Genomic DNA, 20511 nt, shown 5'->3' with positions numbered 1-20511 from the left:
TAATGTCTTTCCGTTATTAAATGAAGGATATTTTTGCATGAATTTACGCTTCTTCGTACATAACAATATAAATAATACTCAACACGTTTTCTTATAGTGTTGTTCTTTTTCTACGTATAGAGTGTTAATGACCATTTTGTTAATCAATAACATTCATAATACACGTTTCTGGTAATCTCGTTATGTTTCATCGTACAGGGTACATTTCATGCATTTTCCCGTTTCTGTACATAAGAAGATGAAAAACACTCATTATACATCGTTTTGGTATAAAATTATAATAATTAATAATTATAATTAAAAATTATAAAATTTGGTATTGAAATTATGGGCTTTCCATATATTTTAGGGTTTTAGTAACTAAAACACTCAAAAACCCTAAAAAGACACATTCCTGGTAATTTCGATTCGTTTCCCCATAGATAGTGATTCGCATGCATTTTTCCGTTTTGGTAACTAACAATATAAAAAAAAACACTCGAAATACAAGATTTTGGTAATGTTGTTCTCTTTGTCCATATAAGAGTGCTATTCAGCGCGTTTTCGCGTTTTGGTATGGAACAAGCTCAAAACACTCCTAATACACGTTTCTCGTAATAACCTTTTGTTCACCTATACAGAGTACTTACTATGCATGCATTTTGGCGTTTATGTACGCAAAAAGCTCAAAAACACTCAAAATACTTGATTTTGGTAATGTTACTCTGTGTCTCAATTAGGAAGATTTTCTATGCTTTAAGCTTTTTCGTAGGTAAATATCTAAAAACACTGAAAAAAGGAACATTTTTGGTAATGATGTTTTCTTTACCATATCGAGTGTTTTCCATGCCTTATAGCGTTTTGTAGTCTATCATGTACAAAAACACTCATAAGACACGTTCTTAAGGTCAAGAATTCTTATAATACACGTTTCTTGTAATGATCTTTTGTGTCCCAAAATAGGGTGTTTTCTATGTATTTTAGTGTTTTGGGGACAAAAAAAAAAAATAAATAAATAAATAAAAAACACTGAAAAACACTTATCTGTTAATGTAGGTTCGTTTCTTCATATACTTTATGGTGTTTTGGTACCTAACATTGTGAAAATACTCGAAGTACACATTTTTTGTTCATGTTCTATTTCTACACATACAATTTTATTCATACGTTTTAGAGTTTATGTACCTAAGAAGCTCAAACACACTTGAAATCCACAATTCTCGTAATGTCTTTTCATTTCCCCATATTGAGTACTTTCCATGCATTTTTGCGTATTTGTACGAAAGCTGAAAGCACTCATAATACTTGTTTTTGGTAACGTTATTCTCGTTCTCAATAAAGGGTGTTTTGCAAGGGTGTTTTAGTACGGAAGTAGCTCATAAACCCTCAAAAAACATTTTTTTTTGTAACACGGTTATAAACACTCAAAAGATACGTTTCCAGAAATGTCATTTCTCTTCGCCATATACGGTGCTTTGCATGCATTTTGGCGTTTTGGTACGTAAACATGTAAAATACGCAGAAAATAAATGTTTTTTAGTAATGTTATTCTGTTTCTTCATACAGAATGCTATTCATGAATTAGAGTGTTTTGGTACCTAAACAGCTTAAAAACACTCAATCTCTGCTAATATTCTTTCATTTCCTTATATAGGGTACATTACCTGCATTTTGCGCTTTTCTATGTAACAAAGCACAAAACAAAGTTTAAAATGTAATGTTATTATCTTTGTCCCAAAAGAATGTTTCTTGCGTTTTAGCAATTTGGTTTATTATAACTTCAATAACAATGAAAAGACCCGTCTATGGGGATTTCCATGTTTTTTGGCGTTTTCGTGCCTACTTCGCTTAAAAACTCTGAAAAGACATGTTTCTGGTAGTGTCGTTTCGTTTCTCCATATAGTGAACATTACAGGGATTTTGGCGCTTTGATAATAATGTGAAAAAGAATCAAAATACATGTTTCTGTTTCTCAATATAGATATACTCTTTATGCGTTTTAGCATTTAGTACCTAAGAAGCTCAAAACTCCCATTGTACACTATTCTCGTAATATCTTTTACTTTCCATATATAAAGTATTTTGCATGCTTTTTAGTGTTTTCGTGCTCACAACGCTCAAAAACATTCAAAAGAAACACTTCCATAAACATGTCTTTTGAGTTTTATTAACGTGTTAGACAGCAAAACGCTAAAAAAACATAAAAAAGTTCTCTATACTTGAAAAGAGAACATTACGAGTGTTTTTAACCTATTTACGTACCAAAATGCATAAACGCATGCCCAACGTCCTTTCTGAAGAAACAATAATATTACCAAAAAAAAAACAAGTATTTTGATTTTATTTTTATCTTGTTACGTACAAAAACGCCAAAATGCATGGAAAGTAGCCTATATTGGAAAACGAAAGGGTAGTACGAAAAATGTGCATTATCAATGTATTTGATCTTGCTAGGTACCAAAACGATAAAACTAATGAATAGCACTCTATATTGGGAACCTAAAAATGTGAAATATTCTCAAAATCCATGTTTTTAATTATGTTATTATGTTTCTCCATATTGAGTGCAATTCTTTTGTTTTCGGGTTTTGTTACCTAAGAAGCTCAAAAAATACTCATTATATACGTTTCTCGTAATGTATTTTGGTTTCTCCGTAGTCCATGCATTTTGGCGTTTTATACGTTATAACTTCAAAAAACGTTCAAAATAATTGTTTTTAGTAATGTTATTGTTTCTCAATTAAGAGAGTTTTGCATGCCTTTCAGCGTTTTGATAAGTAGCTCAAAATGAGTGAGAAAAAACGTTTTTAGTAATGTTATTTTCATCACCCATCCATATAGGGTGTTTTCCATTCTTTTTAGCGTTTAGATGCATATAATACTCATAAACACTTAAAAGACATGGTTCTGAAAATTTCAGTTCCTTTCCTCATAGAGTGTGCTTTTGCATGCATTTTGGCGTTTTTAAACCTGTGTGAAACACTTAAAATACACATTTTTGGTAATGTTTTGTCTCTCCATATAGTGCTATTCATGCGTTTTATTTAGCGTTTTGGTACCTAAAAAGATGAAAAACACTCAAATCACACGTTTCTCATAATGTCTTTTCGTCTCCCCATATAGTGTACTTTGAATGCATTTTTGCGTTTATGTACGTATCAAACTCAAAAACTTTGAAAATATATGTATTGGTAATGTTACTCTGTGTCTCCATAAAGGGTGTTTTGCGTGCGTTTTATCGTTTTGGTACGTATGAAGCTCAATAATCTCAAAAGACTCGTTTTTGGTAATGTTTTTTTTTTTTTTGTCTAACATGAACAAAAACACTCAAAATATACGTTTCTCCTAATGTCGTTTCGTTTTCCCATATAGGTGATATTGCATGCATTTTGGTGTTTTGGTACACTCAAATACCTAAATACACTCATTTTTTTGTTTTGTTTTGTTTCTCCATAAAAGTGCTATTTATCGTGTTTTCGCGTTTTGGTACTTAAGAAGCACAAAAACTCTCCTTATACACGTTTTTCAAAGTGTCTTTCCGTTTTCCCCTATAGGGTACTGTGCATGCATTTTGGTGTTTATGTACGTAACAATTATAAAGACACTCATAATACTTAATTTTAGTAATGTTACCCTGAGTCTGAATAAGAGGGGTTTGGCAGGCGTTTTACCATTTTGATAGGTACCTTAAAAACACACAAAAATATTTTTCCTGGTAAAGTTTTGTTTTCAAATATCGGGTGCTCTCGATGCGTTTTAGCGTTTTGGTACGTAAGAAGCTTAAAACACTCAAAAGACATGTTTCTCGTAATGTTATTTGGTATTCCCATATAGGGTAATTTCCATGCATTTTAGCATTTTGGTGTAAATCACGCTGATAAACACTCAAAAGACACGTTTCTAGAAATATCGTTGTTTTTCCCCATATAGTGTGCTTTGCATACATTTTGGCAGTTTGATACCTAACAATGTAAAAAAAAAAAAAAAATACTCCTTTTTGGTAATGTTGTTCTGGTTCTCCATATATAGTGCTACTGAAGCGTTTTTGCGTATTGTAGCCACTGAAGCTCAAAAACACTAATAATACACTTTTCTCGTAACGTCTATAGGATACTTTCAATGATTTTTTTGCATTTTTGTACATAACAATGTGAATAACATAACACGCCTCTTTGGTATTTTTTTTCTTTTTTTCTGTTTATACATATAGAGTGCTATTGAGCGATTTGTTACTTAGGAAGATCAATAACATTAATAACACACTTTCCTGAAAAAAAAAAAAAAAAAAAAAAAAAAAATATATATATATATATATATATATATATATATATATATATATATATATATATATATATATATATATATATATATATATATATATATATATATATATATATATATATATATATATATATATATATATATATATATATATATATATATATATATATATATATATATATATATATATTTTCATATGCATTTTGCAGTTTCTTTTGTCTAACAAGTTCAAAAAAATGCAAATACTTGTTTTCCTAATGCTGTTTCGTTTCTCCATAATGGGTGTTTTGAATGAGTTTTAGCGTTTTGGGTCTTAAAAAGCTAAAAAACACACATTGGTAATTTTATTTTGTATTTCAAAATATGGTGCCTTCCATGCATTTTTTTTCCGATTGGGTGCCTAGAAAGCTTAAAAGTTTTATTGTAATGTTTTTTTTTTTTGTCTTTTCCATAAAGAGCATTATTCACACGTTTTTGCGTTTTGATACATAAGCTCAGAAACACTCATTATACACTTTTCTCATAATATCTTTTAGATTCCCCATGTACAGTTGTTTACATGCATTTTGGTGTTTTGATACATAACGAGTTCAAACACACAATACACGCTTTTGGGAATATTGTTCTGTTTCTTCAAATCACTTGCTTTGTTTTGACGTTTTGTTACCTAACAAGGTGAAAAACACTCCAAACACACGTTTTTTGTAATGTTTATCTGTTTCTCTTATAGAGGGCTTTTAAATCGTTTTAGGGTTTTGGGACCGAAGAAGCTCAGAAGCACTTATTGCAGTATACACGTTTCTTGTAATATCGTTTCATTTCCCGATACTGGGTACTTTGCATGCATTTTGGCGTTTTTCTATAAGAGAAATTAAAAAACACTGAAAATCCACGATTTTTGTAATTTCTATTCATAAAAAGTGTTTTGCATGCGTTTCAGTGTCTTTGTAAGGAAGAAGCTTAAAAACACACAAAAAACACTTTTTCTTAAAAATGATTTGTATTGCCTTATAGGGTGCTTTCCATGCTTATTAGAGTTTTGGTGCCTAACATGCTCAAAAACTTTCAAAAGATACATTTCTGGTATTGATATTTCGTTTATCTCATGCATGCTTTGCATGCGTTTTGTACAAAATACCCAGAATACACGTTTTTCTAATGTTGTTCTGTTTCTCCATAATGAATGATTTTCATGTTTTTTTTTTTTTATTTCGGTACCTAAGAATCTAAAAACACTCATATAATACACTTTTCTGACAATATCATTTTGTTTTATCATATAAAGTACTTTGTAAAGTACATATAAAGTGTTCTTATGTTTTCTCCCTAAGAACCTAAAAAATAGTCAAAATGCACATTTTTTGGTAATATTATGTTTCTCCATACGAAAGTTTTGCATGCCTTTTTCGTATTTTAGATACGTTAGAGGCTCCTAAACACTCCAGAGACACGTTTTCAGTAATGCTGTTTTGAATTCTATTCACATATAAGGTGACCTCAATGCTTTTTATTTATTTATTTTTTTTTTTTTATCTAGGAAGGACACTGGCCAAGGGCAACAAAAATCCAATAAAAAAATATGCCCACTGAAATGCCAATCCCATAAAAGGATCAAGGCAGTGGTCAAAAATTGATGAATAAGTGTCTTGAAACCTCCCTCTTGAAGGAATTCAAGTCATAGGAAGGTGGAAATACAGAAGCAGACAGGGAGTTCCAGAGTTTACCAGAGAAAAGGATGAATGATGAGAATACTCATTAATTCTTGCGTCAGAGAGGTGGACAGAATAGGGGTGACAGAAAGAAGAATGTCTTGTGCAGCGAGGCCGTGGAAGGAGGGGAGGCATGCAGTTAGCAATATCAGAAGAGCAGTTAGCATGAAAATAGCGGTAGAAGACATCTAGATATGCAACATTGCGGCGGTGAGAAAGAGGCTGAAGACAGTCAGTTAGAGGAGAGGAGTTAATGAGACGAAAAGCTTTTGATTCCACCCTGTCTAGAAGAGCAGTATGAGTGGAACCCTCCCAGACATGTAAAGCATACTCCATGCATGGACGTACGTACATAGTTAATAGCTGGGGGTGGGGTGAGAAAAACTGGCGGAGACGTCTCAGAACGCCTAACTTCATAGAAGCTGTTTGAGCTAGAGATGAGATGTGAAGTTTCCAGTTCAGATTATAAGTAAAGGACAGACCAAGGATGTTCAGTGTAGAAGAAGGGGTTAGTTGAGTGTCATTGAAGAAAAGGGAATAGTTGTCTGGAACATAAGAACATAATAATAATAATAATAGCCAGGAACATTAGGGAACATTTAGACAAACATAACTTGATAAATCAGTCACAGCATGGCTTCACGAAGGGGAAGTCTTGCCTGACAAACTTGTTAAGTTTTTACAGTAAGGTGTACGAGGCAGTAGATAAAGGTGATAGTTATGATATCTTATATCTGGATTTTAGTAAAGCATTCGACAAGGTGCCCCATCAAAGGCTCCTGAGAAAGATTAGGGCGCACGGGATAGATGGGAAGGTGTTAGGTTGGATAGGGTCATGGCTTGGTAACAGGCGACAGAGAGTGCTAATAAACGGCTCGAAATCCGAGTGGGGTCATGTCATTAGTGGGGTGCCACAGGGATCAGTATTAGGGCCATTATTATTTCTAATATATATCAATGACTTGGATAGTGGAATTAGTAGCGATGTTAGTAAATTTGCGGATGACACAAAGATAGGTAGATTAATTAGGTCAGAAGCGGATGCCATCGCCTTGCAGACAGACTTAGATAGAATGAATGAATGGACGGATAGATGGCAAATGCAATTTAATATCAATAAATGCAAAGTGCTTAGCGTAGGTAGAGGAAACCCACACAATAGGTACACATTAAACACCCAAACTCTGGTAGGTACAGGGTACGAGAAAGATTTAGGAGTTATAGTTAGCTCTGAACTCCGTCTAGGGAAACAATGCATAGAAGCCAGAAACAAGGCAAATAGGGTACTAGGATTCATTTTTAGGAGTGTTAAAAGTAGAAGGCCGGAAGTAATATTAAAGTTATACTTGGCGCTGGTCAGACCTCATCTAGACTACGCTGTGCAGTTCTGGTCCCCACATTACAGGAAAGATATAGGTCTATTAGAATCAGTACAGAGGAGAATGACTAAAAGGATTCAGGGGATGAGGAGTATTCCTTACGAAGCGAGGTTGAAGCGGTTAAATTTACATTCTCTAGAGAGACGTAGGTTAAGAGGGGACCTGATAGAAGTCTTTAAGTGGTATAAGGGTTATAACAAGGGAGATGTAAGCAAAATTCTTAGGATCAGCAACCAAGGTAGAACAAGAAATAACGGGTTCAAGCTTGAAAAATTTAGGTTTAGGAAGCAGATAGGAAAAAATTGGTTCTCAAATAGAGTGGTAGATGAGTGGAACGGACTCAGTAATCATGTAGTTAGTGCCAGGACACTAGAGAGCTTTAAGAGAAGATTAGACAAGTTTATGGATGGGGATAACAGATGGAAATAGGTAGGAGTGTTTCATACAAGGACTGCCACGTGTAAGCCTGGTCGCTTCTTGCAGCTTCCCTTATTTCTTTTGTTCTTATGTTCTTATGTAGACGTCTATGAAAAGACATGGAAAAGTGAATTGTTCATGTTGACAAGTAGTTGGGTTTAGGAAGGGGGATAAAAACCCAGGGAGGAGTTAGGATTCTTTTAATCTCTAACGTTTCGGCTCAATAGCCATCCTCAGAGAGACTGATTTACATGAGTGAAAACACACTATTTATAACAACATACAAAATTTTCTCATTTGACATTCGTACAGAGTATTGCCATCCTGGCATGTACCTCACCTAATTTTATTTTCCTAGTCAGGTGGCATTACCCGCCTACGTGACGAGCCTTTACTGGGGATATTCCTTGTACCTGACCTGAGGGCCAATCTGGCGGAATTACCCGCCCACCTGATTAAACCTTCTCTGTGGTTAGTGACTTCCCTAGTTGCTATGAGGGCTGCCTCTATAGCTTTTCTCATTCTTTTCTTCAATCCAACTTTAATTTCTTTAGCCTCTTCCCATTTTGGTAGGTGTTTGATGTGTTGTGTTTTAAAACATCTCTCCTATGCTCTGTTATTCTTGTTTTAAGTCCCCTGCCTGTTTCTCCTATGTATTGCTTTGTACAGCCTTTGCATGCTATGCTGTACACTACGCTGTTATTATTAACAAGTCCGGTCTTTTTAGTCCTCGTTAGCTCACCAATTTTCTCTCCCGCTAATGTTGCTATTTTTAATCCTGTTTTAGACAAATATTTATTAATTATGGAAGCCTTGTCCGAATTTGGTACACATATATACCTCTCTCTTTCGCTAGTTGTACAGGGATCTTTATTCTCTTTGTTTTCACTTGTTATTTTCTTTGCCTTATTCTTAAGCCTAACAAGGAGCCCTTCAGGATAACCCAGCTTTTTGAAAGTTGATATGACATATCGTATTTCTTGTTCTAGGAAGTTGTTGCTACAAATTCTGAACGCTCTTAAGTAAAAACCAATAATCACACCAGATTTGACCCTCATGCTATGGGCTGAAAGGTAGTGAATGAAATCGTCCTTATTGGTGGGTTTTCTGTAAACAGAAAAACTGACTCCTTCTTCTTCCCTCCAGATTACCGTATCTAGGAAAGGTAATCTATTGTCTTGTTCCTCTTCCACCGTAAATTGGATATCCTTATGGACTTTGTTAAGCAATGTTAACTTATTATTTATATTCGTGCTCTTTGGGAATATAACTAGCACATCATCAACATACCTAAGCCATGTTGAGCCTGTACCCATTATTCTTATAAATTTATCAGTCTCTAGTGTTTCCATATACAAACATGCCATAACAGCACTAAGAGGGGATCCCATGGCCAGTCCCTTATGTTGTGAGTACTCTTGTCCCTCGAAAGTGAAGGCACCAAATTTAACACAAAGCTCAACAAGATTGATGTAGTCCTCCCTCGGGATCGGTAAATTTTCTTCGTTGATGTCTCCAGATGCCCTTTTTACCGCTTCTATCGCTCCTTCCACGGGGACGTTGGTGAATAAGGACTTTACGTCGAAGCTCGCCATCTTCTTGTTGCGGAAGTTCACCGAGTTGAGTCGTTGTATAAGGTCCGCGGAGTTACGTAGGTGTGCTCCATTTATTGAGCCTAAAGCGTTGGAGAATGGTCTTGCTAGTCGCTTGGCAAGTGCGTGGGGAGCACTTCCTATACCTGATGTAATGGGGCGCATCGGGATGTTGGGTTTATGGGTCTTGGGGAGCCCTCTCATCCTTGGCGGGTTCGGGTTTTCTTCCAACAAGTGCAGCAGTTTCTTGCCCTTCTCGGATTTCCTAAGTATTTTCCTTGCCTCCTTGTTGAAGTTCTTGGACGTAATATTGTTGTATCCTTGGTATTTCTTCTCATAGGTTGATGTATCACTTAGGAGGTTCATCATCTTCGCACTGTAATCGGCTTTGTTCATTATAACCACACCCCCTCCTTTGTCCGATTTGGTGATCATGACGCTATCATCCTTGCGTAGGTTGTTTAAAGCTTCCCGGTATCGCTTAGGTATGGCACTGGGTTGTTCACTGGCTAGAGAGGAATAGCACGCTAAAACACCTTGGATGAATCCTTTTTCCACGTCGCTGTTCGTCCATGTGTAGTTTTTGAGAACGTAATCAGCGTATGTGTTAGTGTTCTTGCCGGTGTCAAACTTTAGTCCAAGAGATAGAGCTTCCAGTTCGTATCTAGCGAGTGTTTTGTTAGAGATGTTCATTATTATATCCGTTCTTCCCGCCTCTTTCCATGCACTGTTTTTGCAGAGTAACTGAAGTTTTCGGTGTAGACTCTCTTTCTGCTTCCTGTTGTCCGTTTTTAATCTCCTTTCCATGGCTTCAGTTATTCTCACATTTTTCTTCGCGTCCAAAAGTTTGTATATTTTGTTGCTTAGTTTCTGGCACTCCTCGTTTAGGTATGTTCTGGCTGCTTCGCTGAACGGTTGCTCACTGTTTTTTAAAATAAACTAGGAAAATAAAATTAGGTGAGGTACATGCCAGGATGGCAATACTCTGTACGAATGTCAAATGAGAAAATTTTGTATGCTGTTATAAATAGTGTGTTTTCACTCATGTAAATCAGTCTCTCTGAGGATGGCTATTCAGCCGAAACGTTAGAGATTAAAAGAATCCTAACTCCTCCCTGGGTTTTTATCCCCCTTCCTAAACCCAACCACATGGAAAAGTGCAGGGTGGTATCATCAGCGTAAGAGTGGATAGGACAAGAAGTTTGGTTTAGAAGATCATTGATGAATAATAAGAGAATGGGTGACAGGACAGAACCCTGAGGAGCACCACTGTTAATAGATTTAGGAGAAGAACAGTGACCGTCTACCACAGCAGCAATAGAACGTTCAGAAAGGAAACTTGAGATGAAGTTACAGAGAGAAGGATAGAAACAGTAGGAGGGTAGTTTGGAAATCAAAGCTTTGTGCCAGACTATATCAAAAAGCTTTTGATATGTCCAAGGCAACAGCAAAAGTTTCACCAAAATCTCTAAAAGAGGATGACCAAGACTCAGTAAGGAAGGCCAGAAGATCATCAGTAGAGCGGCCTTGACGGAACCCATACTGGCGATCAGATAGAAGGTTGTGAAGTGAAAGATGTTTAAGAATCTTCCTGCTGAGGATAGATTCAAAAACTTTAGATAAGCAGGAAATTAAAGCAATAGGACGGTAGTTTGAGGGATTAGAGCGGTCACCCTTTTTAGGAACAGGTTGATTGTAGGCAAACTTCCAGCAAGAAGGAAAGGTAGATGTTGACAGACAGAGCTGAAAGAGTTTGACTAGGCAAGGTGCAAGCACGGAGGCACAGTTTCGGAGAACAATAGGAGGGACCCCATCAGGTCCATAAGCCTTCCGAGGGTTTAGACCAGCGAGGGTATGGAAAATATCATTGCGAAGAATTTTAATACGTGGCATGAAGTAGTCAGAGGGTGGAGGAGAGGGAGGAACAAGCAAAGGTTTGAGCGAAGAGTTCAGCTTTAGAAATAGATGTGATAGCAGTGGTGCCATCTGGTTGAAATAGAGGAGGGAAAGAAGAAGAAGCAAAGTTATAGGAGATATTTTTATCTAGATGTCAGAAATCACGAGGGGAGTTAGATCTTGAAATGTTTTGACATATTCTGTTAATGAAGGAGTTTTTGGCTAGTTGGAGAACAGACTTGGCATGGTTCCGGGCAGAAATATAAAGTGCATGAGATTCTGGTGATGGAAGGCTTAAGTACCTTTTGTGGGCCAACTCTCTATCATGTATAGCACGAGAACAAGTTGTGTTAAACCAAAGTTTAGAAGGTTTAGGACGAGAAAAAAGAGTGAGGAATGTAGGCTTCCATGCCAGACACTATCACCTCTGTTATGCGCTCAGCACACAAAGACGGGTCTCTGACACGGAAGCAGTAGTCTTTCCAAGGAAAATCAGCAAAATACCTCCTCAGGTCCCCCCAACTAGCAGAGGCAAAACGCCAGAGGCATCTTCGCTTAGGGGGATCCTGAGGAGGGATTGGAGCGATAGGACAAAATAAAGATATGAGATTGTGATCGGAGGAGCCCAACGGAGAAGAAAGGGTGACAACATAAGCAGAAGGATTAGAGGTCAGGAAAAGGTCAAGAATGTTGGGTGTATCTCCAAGACGGTCAGGAATACGAGTAGGGTGTTGCACCAATTGCTCTAGGTCATGGAGGATAGCAAAGTTGTAGGCTAGTTCACCAGGATGGTCAGTGAAGGGAGAGGAAATCCAAAGCTGGTGGTGAACATTGAAGTCTTCAAGAATGGAGATCTCTGCAAAAGGGAAGAGGATCAGAATGTGCTCCACTTTGGAAGTTAAGTAGTCAAAGAATTTCTTATAGTCAGAGGAGTTAGGTGAGAAGTATAAAGCACAGATAAATTTAGAATGAGAGTGACTCTGTAGTCGTAGCCAGATGATGGAAAACTCGGAAGATTCAAGAGCGTGGGCACGAGAGTCATTGCGCACATAAACGCAGCATCCAGTTTTGGATCGAAAATATGGATAGAGAAAGTAGGAGGGAACAGAAAAGGGGCTAGTGTCAGTTGCCTCAGACACCTGAGTTTCAGTGTGGAAAAGAAGATGAGGTTTAGAAGAGGAGAGGTGGTGTTCTACAGATTGAAAATTAGATCTTAGACCGCGAATGTTGCAGAAGTTAATGAAGAAAAAGTTGAGGGGGGTGTCAAGACACTTAGGGTCGTCGACAGAAAGGCAGTCCGACCTGGGGACATTTATGGTCCCCTCCCCAGATGGGGATTCTGAGGCTGGTGTAGAAATCGCCATGATGATTTTAAAATTTTTGAGTGAAGGGTGTGTGTGTTATTAGGTGCTTGTAGTTTTGTGTGGAGGAAGATAATTGTCTTTAGAGGGCAGGCTGTGACTGCCCCCTTGTGTTGTGAGACACAAAGGGAAACGTTCAGTGAGGTCACAGTTGGGTTTAATGATAAGTTCACAGCATCCTCTGAACAGTGCTTTAGACCTCACTGGGAGTAATTATCGTTTCGGCAGGTGTCTACTGCCTAACACGTTGAAAAACAATCAAATAACACGTTTCTAGTCATATTATTTTGTCTTTCGCCATATAGATTAATTTGCATTCAATTTTTTTTTTTTGCGTTTTTGTAACCTATCACTCAAAATAAACGTTTTTATTAATATTGCTTTCTTTCTTTATTTGGAGAAAAAAAAATGAGCTTCTTAGGTACCAAACAGCTAGAAGGCATGAATAGTATTCTTTTTGTAGAAAAAAGAACATTACCAAAAATGTGTATGTTGAGTATTTTCAGTGTTAGGTACCAAAACGCCAAAAAATCCCAAAAATACTAACAATACACGTTTCTCGTAATGTGCTTCCCTTTCCCATGTAGAGTGCTTTGCATGCACTTAGGCGTTTCAGTAATTAATAATGTAAAACGCACTCAAAGCAGACGTTTTTGGGAATGTTATTTTTCTCCATATAAAGTGCATGCATTTCATGCATTTCTGTCTTTTTTTTTATGTTTTAGGACCCAAAACGTTAAAATACATAGAAAGCACCCTATATTGGGGTATAAAACATTACGAAAAATGTACCTTTTGAATGTTTAGTGTTTTTGAGCTTCTTGACGTATCAAAATGAAAAAAAAAAAACCCTGCAAAACACCGTTTATAGAGAAAGAAAATAATTTACCGAAAAAGGAGAATTTTTCAATATTTTGAGCTTGTTACCTATAAAAATACCAAAATGTATGGAACGTACCGTATTTCAGAAATCAAACGGTATTGTAAGAAACGTGTATTATGTGTTCCTGAGGTTGTTAATCTTAGGAATACACGTTTCTTACAATGTTCTTTTTGTCTCCCAATGTAGGATGTTTTCTATGAATTTTTTCGTTTTGTGTCCTAAAAAAAAAACCTGAAAAGACACTTTTCTTATAATGTATTTTCGTTTCTCCATATGTTTTTTTCTTTTTTTGGCGTTTTGGTACCTAACAGTATGAAAATACTCGAAATACACATTTTTGGTATTGTTCTTTTCTACAAATAGAATTATATTCATACCTTTTAGAGTTTTGGTACCTAAGAAGCTCAAATACACTTAAAATGCAAAATTATTGTAATGTCTTTTCGTTTCCCAATATTGGGTGCTTTCCATGCATTTTTGTGTTTTTTTTTACGAAAGAAGCTGAAAATACTCATAATACTTGCTTTTGGTAAAGTTATTCTCTTTCTCCATAAAGGGTGTTTTGCCAGCATGTTAGTGTTTTTAGTACGGAAGTAGCTCAAAAACACTAAAAAAACGTTTTTTGTAAAGATTTTTCGTTTCCCCATTTAGAGTCTTTTCCATGGTTTAGAGTGTTTTGGTGCCTAACATGTTTATAAATACTCAAAAGACACATTTCTGGAAATATAATTTCTCTTTGCCATATAAGGTGCTTTGCATTCATTTTGGCGTTTTGGTACCTAAACATGTGAAATACGCTGAAAATAAAGGTTTTTAGAAATATTATTCTGTTTCTTTATATAGAGTGCTATTCATGCTTTTTAGTGTTTTGGTAACTAAGAAGCTGGTAATGTCCTTTCATTTCCCCATATAAGTTGCATTGCCTACATTTTGCGTTTTTCTAAGCAACAAGCACAAAACAATTAAACGCTTTTTTTTTTCGTAATGTTATTATCTTTTTCAATAAAAAGTGTTTGCATGCGTTTTAGTGTTTTGATTTATTTTATAAGTTCAATAACACTAAAAAGACCCATATAGAGTGATTTCCATGCCTTATGGCGTTTTCGTTACTAATTCGCTCAAAAACACCCAAAATGTCGTTTCGTTTTCCCATATAGTATATAGTATAGATTTTGGCGCTTTTGGTACCTAATAATGTGAAAACAATTAAAATATACGATTTTGGTAATGTTGTTCTGTTTCTTGATATAGATGCGTTTTAGCATTTCGCACCTAAGAAGCTCAAAACTCCCATAATACACTATTCTCGTAATTCTATATTCTATTCTATATATATATATATATATATATATATATATATATATATATATATATATATATATATATATATATATATATATATATATATATATATATATATATATATATATAGAGTACTTTGGTTGAATTTTTTTTTCTATTTAACTCTTTAAGTACACGTATTTGGCAACGGTATTCTGTTTTTCACTTTTTTTATTTTTTTTTGCATGCGTATGTAAGTAGATCCAAATCACGGATCACGAAGACACGTTTTTGGTAATAATGTTTTGTTTTCCTTTATAGTTTTTTTTTTTTTCCACTGTTTTATCCTAACACGCTCATAAGTACTCAAAAGACTCGTTTCTGGTTTTTTCGTTTTTTTTTTTTTTTATCCATCATATAAGGTCTTTTGCATGTTTTCTTTTTCTTTTTTTTAGGGGGGGCGTTTTGGTACCTACTAATGTGCAATACACTCAAAATATACATTTTTTGTTATGTACACAGAACAACATTACCAGAAGCGTTTTTTTTTATTTTATTTTTTTTACCTTGTTAGGTATCGAAACACCAAAATGCATACAAAACATCCTATATGAGGAAACGAAAGGAAATTACGAGAAATGTGTTATGAGTGTTTTTGAGTTTCTTAGGTACCAAAAAGCAAAAAAGCGTGAATAGCAGTCTTTATAGAGAAACAAAACGAACGTGTTTTTGAGTGTTTTTTCATCTTGTTATGGACTGAAACGCCAAAATGCATGCAAAGGAACCTATATGGGGAAACGAAAAAGGATATTACGAGAAATGTGTATTACGAGTGTTTTTGAACTTCTTAGATACGATAACGCTAAAACGCTTGTATAGGACTCTGTATGGATAAACAGAACATTACCTAAAACATGTATTTTGGGTGTTTTTTTTTTATATGGTTAGGTATCAAAACGCCAAAATGTATGCAAAACCCCTACATGGGGAAATGAAACGACGTTACCAGAAACGTGTCTTTTGTGTGTTTTTCAGCGTATTAAGCACCAACACGCTAAATAGCTTGTAAAGCACCCTATATAGGAAAACAAAACAATATTACCAAACAAGTGTCTTTTGAGTGTTTTTTGAGCTACTTACGTACCAGAACGCTAAAACGCCTGTAAAACGTTCTTAATGGAGAAACAGAATAACCAAAAAACGTGTATTTTGAGTGTATTTGAGCTTGTTACGTCGTAAAAAGGCAAAATGCATGCAAAGTACCCTATATGAGAGAAACGAAAAGACATTAGAAGAAACGTGTATTTCCAGAAACGTGTCTTTTGAGTGTTTATGGCACCAATATAATAAAAAGCATGGAAAGCACAATATACGAGAAAAAAAAGCAACATTATCAAAAACGTGTCTTTTCAGTGTTTTTGAGGTACTTACCTACCAAAACGCTTAAACGCATGCAAAACACCATTTATGGAGAAACAGAATAATGTATATAAAAAAAAAAGAATATTTTCAATGTTTTTGAGCTTGCAGCAAAATGCCAAATTACATGCAAAGTACCCTATATGGGGAAACAAAAAGACATTATAAGCAACAACAAAATCATGAGTGTTTTTGTTTTTTCCACAAAGTTAGGAAGCAAAACCCCAAAATGCATGCAAATCACCTTATTTGGGGTAAGGAAATGACATTACCAGAAACGCGCTTTTTTATTATTATATAAGCCATTAAATGCTTAAAAAAAAAATCGTGGAAAAAACTCCATATGGAAAAAAAAAAAAAAAACGTGTCATTTGAGTGTTTGTGCTTCTTACGCACCAAACTGCTAAAACGCATCAAAAAAAAAAAAAAAACAGCAAAAAACTTCAGCGAAAATATTTCTTTTGAGTATTTTTGAGCTTGTTAGGTACCAAAACACCAAAATGTATGCAAATTACCAGATATTGGGAAAAGAAACGATTTTAACAGAAATGTTAAATGTTTATCAACTTCTTATGCAATAAAATGCTAAAATATATGAATAACACTCTATATGGAGAAACGGAGTAACATTATGAAAAACTTGTATTATGAGGGTTTTTCTACATATTAGTTACTAAAACTCAAAAATGCATTCAGAGAACCATATAATATATGGTTCTCTGAATGCATTTTTGAGTTTTAGTAACTAATATGTAGAAAAACCCTCATAATACATAAGGAAAAACACTCATAGTGCACGTTTTTGGTAATGTATTTCTGCTTCTTTATATTATAAAGAAGCAGAAATACATTACCAAAAACGTGCACTATGAGTGTTTTTCCTTATGTTAGGTACGAAAACGCCAAAAGACATGCATGAAGAAACTCTACATGAAGAAAAAACTGAACAACATTAACCATAAACGAGTATTAAAATTTTTTTGAGCTTGTTAGGTACCAAAGCGCCAAAGTGCATGCAAAACATCCTTTATGGGAAAAGAAAAGAAAATTACTAAAACTTGTCTTGAGTGTTTTACGACTTCTTGCGTACCAAATCGCTATAGCGCATGCAAAGCGCTTTTTTTTTTTTATGGAGAAATAGAACAACATTACCAAAAACGTGTATTTTGAGTGTTATCCAGCTTTTTAGGTACTAAAACGCCAAAATGCATGTAAAGCACTCTATTTGGGGTAACGAAATGACATTACAGGAAACCTGAGTATTTTTGAGCTTATTTTTACCAAAACGCTAAGGTGGATGCAAATCACCCTATTTGGGGAAAACAAACAGCATTGTAAAAAAAACGTGTCGTTTGAGTGTTTTTCTTACGTATCAAAACGCTAAAATGCGGGCAAAACGTCCCTTATGGAGAAAAAGAACAAGATTACCAAACCTGTATTATGAGTGTTTTACAGCTAGTTAGCAAGACTCCAAAATGCATGCAAAGCAACTTATTTTGGGTTAAGGAAACGACATCACCAGAAACATGTTATATGCGTGTTTTTGAGCATATTAGGCAACAAACGATAAACAGCATGGAAAACAATCTATATATGAAAACAAAACATTATGAAAAACGTGTCTTTTAAGTGTTTCTTTTTTTTTTTTGTAGTTTCTTGCGTACCAAAGCACTAAATTGCGTCCAAAACACCCTTTATGGAAAAAAAACTAGCAAAAATGTGTTTCTTTTCAGTTTTTTTTTCTTAGCTTGTTAGTTAACAAAACGCCAAAATGTAAGCAAAGAAACCGATATGGGGAAACGAAACGATATTAACAGAAACGTGTATTAGGAATGTTTTTTTTCGGATTTCTTTGGATGCACTGAAAATATGTTTTTTGGAAATGGTGTTCGGTTTTTCCACATAGGAGGTATTCACACGTTTTAGCGTTTTGGTACCAAAGAAACTCAAAACATACATAATATACGTTTCTCATAAATTCCTTTCTTTTCTCCATATGGGATGATTTTCAAACGTTTTAGCGTTTTGGTACATAATGTGAAAAAAACACTCCAAAAACATATTTTTGGTAATTTTATTATCTTTCTCCATATACATAGCTATTCATCCTTTTTAGCGTTTTGGTATCTAAAAATCTCTAAAACTCTAATACATGGTTCTTGTAATCTTTTTTTTTCTTTTTTTCGTTTCCTAATAGTGCTTTCCATGTATTTTGATGTTTTTCTACGTAACAGGCTCAAAAACATTCAAAATACTATTTTTTTTTTCTGTTTCTCTGTCAAGCGTGTTTTGCATGTGTTTTAGGGTTTTCGTAGGTAAGTAGCTCAAAAACACTCAAAAGTCACATGGTTTGTTTTCCTATATAGTGAGCTTTCGATGCTTTTTAGCGTTTTCGTGCCAAACATTCAAAAGACATGTTACTGGAAATGTCGTTTCGTTGCCCAATACATGGTGCTTTACATACATTTTAACGTTTTAGTACATAACACTGTGAAAAAAAAACTCAAAATACACTTTTTTGGTGATGTTGATCTTTTTATTCATATAGAGTGCTATTCGCATTTAGCTACCTAAGAAGCTCTAAAACACTCAAATTACACGTTTCTCGTAATGTCTTTTCGTTTCATTATATAGGATACGTTGCATCCATTTTGACGTTTTTCTATGTAACAAGCTCAAAAACTCTCCAAACACACGTTTTTTGATAAATTTGTTCTGTTTCTCCATAAAGGGTGTTTTGCATGTGTTTTAGCGTTTTGGTACATAACTAGCTCAAAAACACCCAAAATACACGTTTTTGGTTAAGTCGTTTTGTTTTTCCATATATGGTGCTTTTCCATTCTCTTAGCCTTTTGGTACTTAACACGTTCATAAACATTGAAAAGATACGTTCCTTTAAATATAGTCTTTTTTCCCCATATAGCGTGCTTTGCATTCATTTTGGCGTAATGTTACCTTACAATGTGAAAAACACTCAAAATCCACGTTTTTGGTAATGTTGTCCTGTTTTTCCAAATATATTGCTTTTCATGTGTTTCCGCGTTTTGACACCCTAAGAAGCTGAAAACACTTAAAATAGACGTTTTATTTCATTTCTTTTCGTATTTTCATATTGATTTTTATAATGTTTTTCTCTTTCTCCATAAATAGTGTTTTGCATGCGTTTTAGCGTTTTGGTACTTAAAAAGAAAAATAATAAAAAAAAAACAAGTCACGATTTTCGTTGTGTTGTTTTCTATTCCCATATAGGGTGTTTTCCATGCTTCTTAATGCTTTATTGAATAACATATACAAAAACAATTAGAAGATACTTTTCTTGTAATGCCGTTTCTTTTTCCCATAAGGATTTGCATGCATTTTAGCGTTTGGTACCTAGCAATGCGAAAACTCTCAAAATACATGTTTTTGTTGTTCTGTTTCTCCATATATATTGCTATTCATGCATTTTAGCTTTTTGGTACCTAAGAAGCTCAAAAACACTCATAATACATGTTTCTCGTAATGCCCTTTTTATTTCACCATATGAGGTAACTTCCATACATTTTGGTGTTTTGGTAGGTAAGAATGTGAAAACACTCAAAATACACGTTTTGTTATTTTTGTTGTTTTTCCACATAGAGTGGTATTCTGGCGTTTTAGCGTTTTGGTACCTAAGTTAATCAGAAATTTTCAAAACGCACTTTGCTCGTGAAGTCCTCTCGTATCCCGATAGAGATTTTTTTAGATGCGATTTTTTTTTTTTTTTTGTATGTAACGGCCTCAAAAAAAAAAAAAATAAATAAATAAATAAAAAATTAAAAGTACATATTTCTGTTAAAGTTATTCCGTTTCTCCATCAAGGGTGTTTTACATGCATTTTAGCGTTTTAGTATGTAAGTTGCTCAAAACATTCAAAAGACACGTTTTTGGTAATGTACACCAAAAACGTGTATTTTGATTTTTTTTTTGTAAAAAAAAAAAAAAAAATGCCAAAATACATGCATAGCACCCTATATGTTGATACGAAAGGACATTACGTGAAAAGCATGGAAAATATTCTTTAAAAAGAAACAAAATAACATTGTTTTAAGTCGTGTATTTTAGTGTTTATCAGATTGATAGGTACCAAAAGGCCAAAAGGCATGCAAAAACCCCCTATACGGACGGATGAAATTACAAAACAAGAAAGGAGTCTTTTTGTGTGTTTTTCAGCGTGTCAGGTGAGAAAACGTTCAATAGCATGGAATACACCCTAAATCAGAGTATAAAAGAATATTACGAAAAACGTGTCTTTTGAGTTTTTTTGAGCTTGTTATGTACAAAAACGCTAAAATT

General features: G+C 34.7%; 1 protein-coding gene across 1 annotated transcript in view; it reads right to left on the bottom strand.

Annotated features, from left to right (window-relative positions):
* LOC135093961 (uncharacterized) overlaps nucleotides 1–10050 on the bottom strand; it is a 56673-nt gene extending 46623 nt beyond the window's left edge. Inside the window, exon 1 of the mRNA XM_063993641.1 lies at nucleotides 9056–10050. Coding sequence (XP_063849711.1) covers nucleotides 9056–10050 — 995 coding nt within the window. The remainder of the gene's footprint in view (nucleotides 1–9055) is intronic.
* Nucleotides 10051–20511: the final 10461 nt, after the last annotated feature.

This window comes from Scylla paramamosain, chromosome 44, assembly GCF_035594125.1.
Source record: "Scylla paramamosain isolate STU-SP2022 chromosome 44, ASM3559412v1, whole genome shotgun sequence".
Classification (NCBI taxonomy): Eukaryota; Metazoa; Arthropoda; class Malacostraca; order Decapoda; family Portunidae; genus Scylla; species Scylla paramamosain.
This window is presented reverse-complemented; position numbering and strand designations above follow the sequence as displayed.